Below are 14,618 nucleotides of genomic sequence, written 5' to 3'. Positions count from 1 at the left end.
AAAAAAAAGGCTACACGTGCGTAAAAGAGTGTGTACACACACATTTGGTCCAGTCAGCACAGAGGTGTGTTTTTCAAACTAAAGTGTAATAGTTTAGGTGTGTTTCTCACACTTTTGATAGTTTGGGTATGAAACTCAAAAAAAAGGTATAGTTCAGGCGTGTTTCAACCACTTATCTCATTCTATAATTATATATAAATAAAATTAACATATATTGTTTTTCCAACACTGATTATTCGTTTGATAATTCATAAATAAAAATTACTAATAATATGACTTGATTGAGAAAAAAAAATTCAACATGTTAACTTCAGCTTGCAAGAAAACAAACTAATTGTAATTCTTCGATAATTTGAAATTGCTAAAATAAAACAAACTACAGAGAACTTTATTTTAAAATACCAATATAATGAACGAATTATAAATCTACTTAAACTTAAATAATCTTCTAGATCTTCAAAATTAATCTCCTCCTCTGCAGCAGAATCGCTGAATGAAAACGACAATGAGTCTGATACAGAGTGCAATTGAAGAAATTGTGATGAATATATCAAACATATGCGGTAAACAAGGTAGTGGCTTGATAAATGCAACGTAAAACATGAAAACGATTACAAATATTTTGATCAACGCATAAAATATAATGCAAACACATTGTGGAAAACTGATGCAAACTGCTTCACAACATCCATCTTCTATGTCTGCCATGTTTACTATGAGATCCAGCTGATATTTTGAGGAGTATTTATACAGAATAAAATATAGTATTGTATTGGTAAGAAACTAACAATTAGTATGCGTTACACCTTTTGTCTTATTTTAACTGTTTTTTTTTTCTAAGTTGCTTCTATTGAAAAAAGGTAAATACTTTTGTAATTTTATGGTTATAATGGTCAATTTTAATTCCTAAAGGGTTAATTATTTTCGTACAATTTTTTGGAGCCAAAACAATATTAAAGTCAGATGGGAAAACAATGAATTATTTCCTTTTTCACTTTGTGAGTTGCTCATTGGTTAATAGTTTCAAGAATTTTCTTCCAAATATACATTCTCCAAAAAAATCTTTTTACACTTTTTATCATTTAACAAATAAGTAAATTATTCCTAGCAAATAACAATTTCTTGAAATTACCAATTTATTTTCATTGCAATAGTAATTAAGATTCATCTTGTTGTGTAAAAGTTTCATATATAACACTGGAGTTAGTTCTTGGATTTTATTTTATTGCACTGAAATTATTTTTGTACTAAAAAAATCAGTCGATTTTTATTGAAGTATCATATAAATTAATAAAAAAAGTCTGTAAGCAAAAGGTCGTACATTTTTGCTTGCAATTCCTTTGCAGAAACTTATTTGAAAAAAAAAAGAAGACATAAATATATGATATTAAATTTTTTAAAATAATAATTATATGATACTTCAGTAAACCGAAGGACTTTTCATTACAAAGTATTGTTCAATAACTTTATGTAAAACTTAAATAAAATTGAATGGTTGTGGTTGACCCCAAATTCCCAATACTCTGACAAATTATTTTTTGCTAAACTTTCACTATGTGTTTGGTGATAAATTTTGGAAGAAATATTTGATTATTTTGAAAAATATGATTTATATTTATAAGTTGTAAAAATTATTAAAGTACCATTTAAGTTTATATTAGCACTTTATAATGAACATGTTTTGTTAAAAATAACCCTATAACATAATTGATAACAATTAGCAATAGAGTTGTAGCGATTGCGAGTTATCCCTCGAGTTTCAAATAATCAGCAATAACAAAATAACAATATGGGCAAGAACAATATATATCAATAGCATATTCAAACTTCTTAGTGATTCCACATTGTTATGTATAGATAGCAAAGAGGATTAGTTATTAGTTATTAATGGAGTAATTTGATGAATAAATATTAGTTGAAATAATTAGATTATGGTTATTTTTTTTTATAAAATATAAAAAATTGAGGTAATTCTAAAATTTAAAATTTCTAATATTAAAATTGTGTTCACACCAATTTTTTTTTATAGAATTTGAAAACTCAAGAATATTTGACAAATATATTTATTAAATAGTAACAAATTATATGACCAAATATCATTTTTTAAAGTTTTCTCAAATATATTTGGGGCCAAACTGATCCTTAGTGGTGTGAAGGTAAGTGATCTTTCAGAGAGGCAATAAAGAGGTAGATATACTAGTGAAAATGGCCTTTACATCAAATATTAGGAAAAAAAAATTGTTTTGTGGTGACTATGGATTTTTATGACAGCTATTTTTGAAGTTGGGGTGACCATCAAACTGATGCGGTGAAACATATGAGATTATATGTTTTTTTATTTTAAAGGATAAAGATTTGACTTATTTTCGTTAGATTTTTTCTTCGTTTTTTCAAGTGCATGTTTAAATGAGTTGATAATTGTCATATTTAAAAGGCTTAAGTCATAGATGGCCCATAAAGTTGTCCACATATTTCACTTAAACACTTTAACTAGGACTTATACCTATTGAACACCTGGACTGTGCTGAATTTGAACCATTTAAACACGTTGTGCACATGTGGCAAAAAAGTGAGATTCACGCCTTAATGAGCGCGTGAATCATTTAATCAACAATTTTCAAACTTTTTTTCTCATTATTTTTTTTTAAAAAATAACAATCTTTTCAAATCCTCCTTTTCAAAATTGCACCACCCTGCTGCTCCTATTTCTTCATAACAATCCACCATTAACATAAGAATTCCAAGGCAATAATAAATTCAAACATCACTTTATTCCTTACATTCCAAGCCTTAATATGTTATTTTATCATATTTCTTCTTGTCATTGTTCTAATTTTTCAGATTTAAAATTATATCTTGACATCTTTTTTGCCGAAAAAAATAGATACCACCATCCATATTTTTTGCTGGAAAAAACGAAGGCTATCATCCACATCTCCTTACCAGAAAACATGGAGACGCATACACAACCCCTTCTTCTTCCACAACAAAGTAGAAACAAAATTCGAAATCAAAATTAATAAGAACATATTTTTTGTAAAAAAATAACAACATCAATTTCAAATAGGAACAAAAAGACGGGATAAAGAGAAACAAAAATAAAAAATTCTTAGTTAGTATATGTTAAAATCTCCATTTTTTTTTTTTAGATGAACAACAACAATGGTGGAAAGGGTTATCTTTAAGGGAAAGAGAAGAAGGGGAGGTTTGGGGTGAGGTGGATTTTTCTTTTTTTTTTCTCGTTCAAACTCTTTTTTTTTTTGATTTAGTTTTTTTGGTATTTTAATTTCATTTATTTAAGATAATTAAACTAAAATGCCACATGTCGTAGTTTAATTTGTTATTTTGCCACATCAACTGCGTGTGTGTTGCACGCACTTTATTTTTTAATTAGGTGTCAGAAAAATGTTTGATAGGTATTTATTTTTTAATGTTGAAGTGTCTAATAGGAAAATGGACATGTTGAGGTGTTTAAGTGAAATATGTGGACAACTTTAAGTGGCCGTAGATGACTTAAGCCTATTCAAAAATTTAAAGGCATAGATAAAAAATTTTTTAACAAGTCTTGTAAACATAGTCAAAAAATAACTTAGAAAAAGAAAATCACTAATTTTTGTAAGAAATTTGTAAGAAAATCTGATCTTCACTAATTTTGGCTCCTCATTAATATAATTATTTTCATGATACATGTTTTACATATCTACTAACATCATTTTTCTAATCTAAAATAAAAATTCTCAGTTGACACAATAAAATCATAAATAAAGATGTAATAAGATCATCGGGTAAAGAAGCAGCAAAATAATTAAGGAAAAAAAAAGAGGCCAACTTTATTTTTAAACATAAATTATGCTAAAACATCTTACAAATACTATTAGACAATATATTTTTTTCTCTCCATTTGTTTTTCATTTTTGACATAAATTTATTTTCCAAATACTTATACTTTTATTCAGCAAGTCAAAGGTAGTTTGCAAGATTTTAACCAGAAAATAAATGAAACAATAAAGCTATATGTTAAAATAATTTAGAAAGCATGATATGACATTTGCCTTTTTTTTAATACTAAATTCTAGAGATTATCTCGAGTTATTAATATGTATTTTATATCTTTTATGTTAAAAGGATATTCATAGTTTCATATGATTAAATTTTTTAATAGAATTAAATCAAATTAATTTTATAAAATGAAATTTAATCAAATTAATTCTTAAATAAATTTATTTTCTATTTAAATTGTGAAGACAAAAATAGTTTCTAACAAAAATCATTTTCCCACAAGGCAAATTTGAGGGGAATTAGGGGTGGGGGTGAGTGGATTTAAATTGAATGGCGAAGAGGTAAAAACAAAGAGTAATGAAGCGCTAGAGCCTAGAGATGGCGAAGAAGAATGAAGGAGAGAGCAACAAAAATGCAAATTTTGATTTTAAATTGTTTTTTAATTAATTAATTGATTAATGTAAATTAATTTTTTTTTTTAAAAAAAGCTAATAATATAGTGCTAACATAAATATGTTGCGTCGCTTAGATGACTATAATGTGGTAGGTGAGAGTGGATCCGCCTCCTCTTCATTTTTGTTCTCTCTATTTTCTACAAATTTTAGCTTAGATTGGACGCACATGTCATAGTTTATAATTAATGGTTGAGATTTTAAACTCATACCATAGTTAATTACTTTTATATATTTGCTTCTTAAATACTTTTGCAATTCAACTATTCTAGATTTACATAATATTTTTCCTAAATATATATATAAAAAAAAATTATTACTTGAGTAAATTTTTACTTTTTTCCTGATGTTTGTCATTTCTCAAATAATATTTGCCAAATAAAAATTAAAAATTATAACCTGACATTTTTTTAAATTTTAGGAGTAAATTAATTTTGTCACTCAATTTTAAATTCTTTTAATTTCCTAAATGGAGTCCATATTGCTGCTTTAGACACTGTAACTCTTAATACTCTATTAGAATAATAAAAACCTTTTATAATTTTTTTTAAGAAAAAGTAAAATATTTAATAAAAGTTTTAAATATGTATGCATGACAATAAGGAAAAGTTTTTAATATATTTTGAGAAAATATGATGGATTACAAATACATTTAACAAATATATAGAAGTAAATAATTATAATTAGGACTTTGTTTTAATTAATTAAATCTCAACCATTAATTCTAAACTATGACATGTGTCAAATCCAAGTTAGAATTTGAGAAAAATGAAAAAAAGAGAAATGAAGAGGAGTCAAATTCAATGAAAATGGTATTATAATCCGGAGATACATAATTCATTCAAAAGTTATTAAGGGAGACATTTAATACTTATGTAATTAAAGAGTTCAAAATTTTTTTTGTTGCATGCAGGTTCATAAGAAAATTGGTGTATTTTCTCTTTTTCTTCTTTTTTTAAACGAAAAGAGATTGTTCTTTAGTAAATTGAATTGAATAAATTAAAATATTATTGTAAATATTATTAAAATATTTTAAACATTCTTAATAAATTTCGAGATAATTATTTTATCCAAATATTTTGATATTTAAGTGATTATAATTTTATAAAATATATGATTATATTTGTAGTCTTTTAATTGGATAGCAATTTCTTATTATTTCTCAACATTATTTAAATTCTAGCCTATTCTATTCTAATTGTTTTCTAATTCTAGCCTATCCAATTTCAATTATATTTCAATAATAAGCAAACCTTTTCCTTTAATTCTAGCCAATTTTATTACAATTTTGACTATTCCAAACTCAATTTAATCTGATTTAAGGTCTCATCTTTTAATCTCAACCGTCCTCTTCTAAATTAAATCTTAAATCAAATCCTCACTGTCCATATAATTCTAATCAAGGGTTGAGATGCACTCTCCTATTTTAGTTCTAAAAGAAGACCAAAACCAAAACTCCAATCTTCATTCTCCTCTCCAAGAAGCTTCATCTCGCTCTCTCTCTTCTCCCCTCGTTTTCCTCTTCTCCTCCTTTCTCCGAACGGGGATCACTGGCGAGCAGCAGCCCCGGCGAAAACAACACCAGGCGCAGCCTCCTCCTCCTCTTTTTCCCTTCTTCTCCCCCTCTCTCCTCTTCTCCTCCGTCTTTTTCCTCTATTTTTTGCAGGACCGCCAGGCAGCAGCGACCAGTAGCAGCACCGGCGACGACCAGCAGCGGCTCCGAATCCGTCGTGCATCGAGGCGCAGCAGCGTCTCCAGCGAAGGAAAAGCTGCGTGAGGCCAGTGACGCCGGCAGAAAACAGCAGCTCCGGCCATGGATTCCGATGGAGCTTTTGAAGATTTCGAGTTTTCTTTAACAGATGGATCTCACCTGGTAAGTTTTCAACTAATTTTTAGGCTCAGATTCTAATTCTTTGTTCTTGTCTAAGTATCGTGAGAATTTGAGCATCGTGTGATTCTTTGATATTGAAATGCCACAACTCGTTAGTTAAGGATTTTAGAATTCTCTGCTTTCATTGTTATATACTCCTTTGTTCTTTGTGATGAATTGTCTCTGTTAATTAGGTTAATCATACAAGATGAATTGTCATAGTTGATAAATTAATTTTCGTATGCTAGTTGGCGTCCAGAACTACAGTTCAATTAGCATTTAATTATCCTATATTTGTGATTATTCAATAATTTGGTAAGCCCTTCATTATTTGTTAATCCCCCATAATTGGCGTTGTACTGGATAACTTTTATAGGAATTGGTGAATTGGATTGATGTCCGTTTCTTCCAAACCCCAATAGTCTCTAAATCAATTTGCTGATTTTAGTCGAATTTCTCTCTTAGTGGTAAACATTGTTTCCATCTTGCCACTAGATTTTGTATATTAATACATTTTTTTTTGAGATGATCGATTATGGTAAACTATTGCATGTGAGAATATTGCTTTGGGAAGGTTGTCTTAAAAAATAACTTTGTTTGCTCGTTTTGGATTGTATCAATTCATGTTTATATTAATTTATTCTTTCCTTGCTTATTTTACCGGGTGTATTATGAGTAATTGATTTCTTTACCTTAATTAAATTTGACATATTTCTTACTTGGTTATTTTTGGTAAAATATAATAATTTAAAATTTAATTTTGGCTCTTCTTTGTATTGATTTTTTAAAATATTTATATGATTCTAAACTCTCTCTCTATATGATATAATTTGGGGTATCGTACTATGATTAGGACGATTAAAGCTATACCTTTTTTCCCTAGATAACTTATAAAGAAATTGAATCCAGTTTCATTTCTTGTGGATTATAAAATCTTAACTTGATCCCAATCATGCAGGTGCCTCAAACTAGGTTTTCTATCCATCCATAGTTCAAAAGGTGTCTTTTGAAATTGCTTTACTAGGAACCCTTTTTAGCATGTAAACGATTGTCCGTAAAGTCTAAATACACAATGAAAGAGGTAAAGAGAACTATAGAAACATACTCATAACCATATCCATTAATGTTTGATTACGCCTGCTTGCTACACCACTTTGTCGTGGTGTGCCATACATGTGTATAGAGCACATATGTCATGCTTTTTGAGTAATTTTCCAAATGGATCAGGGTGTTATTGAGCTTCATCATATCTTCCATAATACTCACAACCTCTATCCGACTTGATTATTTTCACTTTTTTGCCTAGTTTTCTTCTAACCTCATTAATAAGTGCCTCTAAGATATTTATTGCTCGAGACTTTTCACACAATAAGTACATATCCATAACATGAAAAAACGTCAATAAAAGTAATAAAAAGATTTCCTTACTGAAAGACGAGACGTCAAAAGGATCACATAAATCAATGTGTAGAATTTTTTCAAGAAGGCGTATGCTTTTTATGGCTCCTTTCTTTGTATGTTTTATTTGTTTTTCTTTAATATAGTCCACACAAATGTTAAGGTTTGTAAAATCCAAATATGGAAGAGTTTCATTTTTAACTAATCTTTTCAGACATTATTTGTATATGTGACCTACATACACGTTTATGTCACTAGTAAGCAGATTGTTCATTCACTAAATTCTTTGGTTCCAACTTCCAACATTATGATGCAGAGTTAAGAGTGTTTTAGTAAATAGACTATGAAGATTACAAACTAAAACATCCATTATCGAAATTAAAAGTGTATCTAGTCTTATAAAACCTTGACAAAGAAACTAAATTTCTCAAAAGAGAAGGTACATAACAAGTTTCAAGTAAATCTAAGTGACACCTAGTAACATGGATCAAACGGTAAGCCCCGATATCTTCGACGAGAGCCTTCAATCTATTTCCCATCTATACATATATTTCATCAGTGTTTACTGGTTGTGTTGTAAGGAATCTCTGGATCGCCTTAGAAACATGAACAATATAACCATAGTCAATCCATCAAGTATTATATAAGGAATTTCAGTTCAATTTAATTATAGACATGTAAAAGCACTAGGCTTACCTTTCTTCTCGACCTCTGTAGTATGTTTCTTTCTAAAGGTGTTGAAGTTTTCCACAGAAATGACACTTATCATTCTTGTGTTTCATCGTATGTACTTGAGAGGAGGACTTGTTAACATTATGTTGCGTTTTTTCCTTACATGCTTCTTTCATTTCTCCCAACTCCTTGATGGCTTACAAGGTTAATGGAGTGGATTCCTTAAATCTTTAGTCTTGTTTCCTCCAGAACCAACATTCAGTGCATTTCATGCACGTTTCATTTGTCTTTCATGGTGTTGTAGTTCATTTGAAAAGGTTCATATTCAGACAGTAATGAGTTGCTGCTGATGAATTGTAAAGAAAATTTGCATCCACTTCCATTCCTAAAGACTTAAGTCTTGTCGCTATGTTTGTCAGATCGCTGACATGCTCATGGTACATGAACCATCAAACTTCATGGTAGTCAAAGTACTCATTAGTGTCCCAACAAGAGACTTTGAATAGTTTTCGGAGCATTCTTCCACAATTTTCATAAGTTATTTTGCATCGCCAATTTTTGGGAAGACTAGACTTATATGCCCGCAATATTCATCCCCTAAATATTCATAAATCTACTTAAAAAAAATATAATTGAATGGTTAATTAGTTGACTTCCTCGCATGCATAACATCTGATATGGTAGACCAATCCCAATGCTTATAATAAGAGTATAAGACCTTTCTTCAACACTACTAGTTTCAGTAATAGCAACTGACTTCTCAATGTAAAGTGTAACATCAAAATCTAAAACTCCGATGGAATTTGATATGTGCATCAATCTGAGAAGTTAAGACCATTAAAGGTCATAACAGAAGAGGAAGGAGAGTGCAAGTGCTGCAAATAGAACATTTGCCTTAATACTTTGAGTAATGAGTTTAAAGATACAATCAGATTCAAAAATGGAATATGTACTCTTAAAATGTATCTTGATGTGTTCATTCGGGCTGAACATTAAAATACAACTTATACATAATGATACTTAAATGTGAATATAACATCATTCGATAATCTTTAATCGTCATTAATTAGTAATATTTATTATCTTTGGATAAATAAATAAAACTAACGACACATCTAAATTATCTCGTTAATGTTAATGGTTATAAAACAAAAAATCAACCTTTCATAATCCATAAATGTCATATAACCAAAAATGTCAAACCATAAGTTTTATATATCTGTTATAAGCATCAAAACTAATGCGTAATTGTATTTAAGTTTAATCATTATTTTAGAGTTAATTATTCATAAAGATTTGATCACTTTGGTGATTAACGAATCCCACATATATAATTCCAAATAAATAATTGAATACTATCAGAATTCATAAACTTCAACCTTATGGATTCAGGCAGTTTGTGCATTTAATGACACATGAATTTGTAAACTGCCTTAAACTACCACAATCACGAAATGTCTCCAAACTTCATAGAAACAATTCCAGTTTAACTTTTTGAAATCTTTAGCAACATGAGAAAGATGACTGATTCTTATATAATTTCAAATGAAGTTTTGTTCTTTTAAGAAGTTACAACATCTTTTTCATGTGAATCACATAAGCACAAATAATACATACTTATCCATTCCGTATAGTTCAAAGGAAATTGCTTACTGCCAGCAAAACCATTGAACTATGACCATATATTCTCATGAATTTAAATATACTTCAAACCCACATAATGCATTCACATAAACAATCTCAAGGATGCAGTACATATACGTGTAAAATAAAGAAGTGTAATTCTGATTGAAAAATAACATGTCCATTGAATGTCTACCACCTCTAAAAGTTTCAAACTTGATTCGAGCGGAAGCACTTGATCTTCTGTTCTTGACAAAAGCCGTTTTCTTTTTTTCTCTCTCTCTTTACCTTATGCGTTTGATTGACAGAGATAGGACTGAGTGGTTACCATTTTCCATCAAAGTGGGTAAATGGGGTTATCCAAAATAACTCCCTTAATTAAGGATTAGCAATTATTTATTAAACCAAAATAGTATTAAACGTGGGCCATAAATTTTCATGTTAAACTTCCATATTCTGAATAGAAGTATAGATATTTGTTGTTGAAACTTCCGTGCTCTACTGAGTACTTTTTTTTTCGTGATAGTACGTGGAAAATTACTGGGAGTATTGATCTCTTGTATTCATAAATTGAAGAAATGAAGATAAAAGTATAAAGACAATTTTAGTTCTTCATTTTGCGTAATTGCTTATGTTCATCTGAGGCACAGTTGATATTTTGGTATATTTTTATGTTTATGGTTTTCCTTAAAAATAAAAATATAAACTTTCTTGGTACCTGTGCTATTGGGAGGAAATAGATATCAGGTGGAATAGTCAAGGTGCATGCTGGTCTAGACACCACCATTATAAAAATAGATAAAGTAATAACTTTTCCTGGTCAATAAGGGTCTTTTTTTTTTTTTGGCTTATTTGGATTTTTGGTTGGATATTTATGTTCTGGCAGTGAATAAGAAGATGTCTTGGAAAAACAATAGTGGGGATCTGAATGGTGGGCGATTGTTGCGTGACATTGAAGAAATTAGTAAAGCTCTTTATGTACATAAATCCCCTCAGAAGGCTTTAACTTTTCAAGCAGATAATGGGCATGATTCCGTTGGTGATATCCATATCTCCAAATACGGTTCCAGTATTGCTGATGACATGCTGCATAAACAGAAGAAATCATCAATATGGAGTTGGAAGCCATTAAAGGTTCTAACTCATATCCTCCATCGACGGTTCAGTTGTTGTTTCTTTCTTCATGTTCATTCCATAAAAGGATTGCCCGTCAATTTCAAGGACCTTTCTTTGTGTGTAAATTGGAAACGTAAGGGTGAAGTGATGAGTACTCGCCCTGCTCAGATTTGTCAGGGAACAGCTGAGTTTGAAGAGACTTTGATGCATTCCAGTTCTGTATATGGAAGTAGGACCGGACACCAGCATTCAGCAAAGTATGAGCCCAAATATTTCCTGCTTTATGTTTCTGTCATTGGGGCTCCAGCCCTTGATATTGGCAAACATTGTGTTGATCTTACAAGGTTGCTTCCAATTACCATGGAGGAGTTAGAGGAGGGAAGAAGGAATTCAGGGAAATGGACCACAAGCTTCAAGCTTTCAGGAAAGGCTAAAGGTGCAATTTTGAATGTTAGTTTCGGGTTCACTGTATCAGGAAGTAATTCGATTGAACCTAGCCCATTCGTGCGAGGCATCAAACCTGCTGCAATAGATCATTTGTCAGAACGTGATGGGGCTGGTGCTAATAGAAGTCTTCGGCGGGTTGGAAGTGTCCCCTGCGAGCCTGCTGGTATGGCTCATTCTTCATCTAGGTCCCTAGATGCGAGAAGTTTTAATGAAGTTTTATCAGACCAAAAATCAGAACTTTCTCGCTCTATTAGCTTTCTGTACACAAAACTTGAGGATGGAAAATTGGGTAAATTGGATGATACGGATTTCCTTTTTGAATACTTAGCGCCCTTAAAACCCAACTCTGGTGCTTTGTCACAGATTTCTGCTGAAAATACCATAGATGATCAAGATATTGAGTTTTCTGTCAGTGAACTGGGCATAGAATCTTCTACGAAAGAGCAGGTGAATCCAGAAGTATGTTCTTATGAAAATTGTGATGATACTCAAATAGAAACTGCTGATGTTGCATACATTTTGGAGGAGAGAAGTAATGAGAAAAGTGAATACAAGCAAAAGTGTGAAAGCAATGATGTCTACGAAGGAGAACATACAATGAAAAGCAGCAATTATGAGGAGAGTGATGTATGCAAGGATGAAATGTTTGAAGAGCTTGAGTCGGTTTTCCTTGACCTGTTGACTGCTGAGTCTGCAGAGTTGGATTCACCAGTAGATATGTATGAGTCCATTGACCAAGAAAACTACATGAATCTGAAGTCCAGCTATAAATCCAGTAGGCGGGTGAAATCACTTAGCCTAGATGATTTGACAGAGTCTGTGGCAAATGATTTTCTGGAAATGTTGAACAGTGAGCAGACCTCAGTTGACTTGAGTTCGGATAGCTGTCTGGGTTCACCAAGAGAATGCCTTTTGAGACAGTTTGAGAAGGAGACCCTTTCTTCTGGAAACTCAAGTTTTGATTTTGATACAACAGACGATCAAGTGGAATTCAGTGGCATTGCTTCAAGTGTTCATGGAAAAGTTGCTTGTTCAGATGACTTTGATCTGTCATCAGTTATTAAGGATTTTGAGAAGGAGCATAAAAGAGGTACCCAGTCATTGAGGAGTAAAAGGAATGCAAAAATGATAGAGAACTTGGAAACTGAGGCTTTAATGCAAGATTGGGGTTTGAATGAGAAAGCATTCCAGAATTCACCACGCATCAGCTTTGGTGGGTTTGGAAGTCCAATCTATCTTTCCCCTGAAAGACCGTTAAAATTTCCTCCTATCGGAGAGGGCCTAGGTTCTAAAATGTGCACGCACAATGGGGGCTTCTTATGTTCAATGAGTCCTCAACTTTTTCGGAGTGCAAGGAATGGTGCAAGATTAATCATGCAATTTGCTAGTCCAGTGGTGCTTCCTGCTACTATGGGTACTTGTAGTGTTATGGAAATACTCAGCTGCTGGGCATCTGGTGGAATTTCCAAAATGTTTGCTCAGGCAGATAAGCTGATGCCTTTAGAAGATATCACTGGGAGGAATATACAAGAAATAGCCTGGGAAGCCGGATCCAGACTTGAACAAGATGAGAGGTTTGTAAATTAAAGATCATGATATAAAACTATAAATTTTCAATTTTATTTGTTAATTATTTGTCATCCAAGATGATGATTTATGTTATGTTCTTGTCATTCTTTTTGCAGGTTCACTTTTTGGCATGGGTTGTTAGGTATGAAGAAGGGCAGTGAAGATCTGCTGTTTCATCAGAGTTCTGGTCATCTCAATTCAACCTCAATGATTGATAATGTAGATTTAGGTTTTGTGTTTATGGAGGATCTAGCTCCTTTGGCAATGGGTAGGATAGAATCTCTTATAATAGAGGGGTTGAGAATCCAGTCAAACTTGTCAGATAATGAAGCACCTTCAAGCATTAGGCCTCAATTTAGTGAAGTTCTTAGTTCTTATACAGCTAGCGCATCAAAGCATTGGTGTGGCAAAGAAAGTGATGATGACGAGGGTGCTTTAGTGGAGCTGTCTGTTTCTCTAGATGAATGGTTGAGGCTGGATGCTGGAGATTTCAGTAATAATCCTGATGAGACCAAGGAAAGAATTACCAAAATCTTAGCAGCCCATTCTGCTAAGTCTGTTGATTTAGATAGCTCAGGATTGGAAACAGGTGAAGAAAGGCCGGAACTGTGTAACAACTTGACGTTAGCTCTCAGGGTTCAACTCAGAGATCCTCTGCGTGACTATGAGATGGTTGGCATCTCCATGCTCATTCTGATTCAGTTGGAGAGGTCCTATGCTCCTGTTGAACAAAATACATCCGGCATAGCATCAGAAAGAAATTCAAGCAGTGAAAATGATCCGAAGGAGCAATCCATTCAAGAAGAAATTATTGCCAGAGAAAGTGAGGGTGGAATCCATAGGCAGGCGGTTTCTCATTTTAAGATCACTGAGATTCATGTTGCAGGTTTTAATAATGGGCTTAATGATGACCAAATTTGGGGCACAAAAAGTCAGCAACAAGCTGGGTCGCGGTGGTTGCTATCAAGTGGCATGGGGAGGACAAGCAAAAATCCATTCTCCAATTCAAACGCCATCATAAGATCATCCTCACAGTTAAGGAGAAATATGCTGCCTAGAGATGTTCTGTGGAGCATTTCATCAGATTTTCATACGAGAGATTCCAAGTTGGCAGCGTCAAACGCTCATATACGAAATGCTGATATTATTTTTCCATCTGAAGGCCGTCCAAATATAAGTCAGTTGGGAATCAAGTTATAACACCCTTTTTCTAGCCACCATATATTTTCCCATTTTGTATATGAAGGGAAGAAATTTATCGCTCTATCATGTTTATGTAAAATAGCTGAATATAGTTTCATTGCATAGCATAATCTCCAAGCTATTTCTCTGCAGTAATGACAGCTTGACAGTTAGCATTTCATGATGTTTGGGGCTCTCAAGAAAAACTAGTTTTTGGGGCTCTCATGCTGTTGTTTCAATGTTGTAGACCAACTTTCTCAAAAAGCTTGTGATTTCTAGCTTGTTTACCT

The 14,618-nt window shown here is 32.0% G+C and overlaps 1 protein-coding gene across 1 annotated transcript; it reads left to right on the top strand.

Annotated features, from left to right (window-relative positions):
• The first annotated feature begins 5,926 nt into the window (after positions 1-5,926).
• On the top strand, positions 5,927-14,592 carry LOC107028593 (protein PLASTID MOVEMENT IMPAIRED 1-RELATED 2-like). Its single transcript, XM_015229722.2, has 3 exons — positions 5,927-6,324; positions 10,901-13,151; positions 13,263-14,592. The coding sequence occupies exons 2-3, from the start codon at positions 10,912-10,914 to the stop codon at positions 14,344-14,346; spliced, it is 3,324 nt and encodes a 1,107-aa protein (XP_015085208.1). The 5' UTR covers positions 5,927-6,324; positions 10,901-10,911; the 3' UTR covers positions 14,347-14,592.
• Positions 14,593-14,618: the final 26 nt, after the last annotated feature.

The sequence above is a fragment of the Solanum pennellii genome, chromosome 8, assembly GCF_001406875.1.
Source record: "Solanum pennellii chromosome 8, SPENNV200".
Taxonomy (NCBI): Eukaryota; Viridiplantae; Streptophyta; class Magnoliopsida; order Solanales; family Solanaceae; genus Solanum; species Solanum pennellii.
The sequence above is the reverse complement of the archived record's forward strand: the minus strand, read 5'-3'. Positions and strand labels throughout refer to the sequence as shown.

Bases quoted from the DNA above. Each gene is read 5' to 3' on its own strand.
- LOC107028593 (XM_015229722.2), top strand. From the start codon at position 10,912: ATGTCTTGGAAAAACAATAGTGGGGATCTGAATGGTGGGCGATTGTTG. The intron at 13,152-13,262 runs GTTTGTAAATTA...TTCTTTTTGCAG, and splicing joins AGACTTGAACAAGATGAGAG to GTTCACTTTTTGGCATGGGT.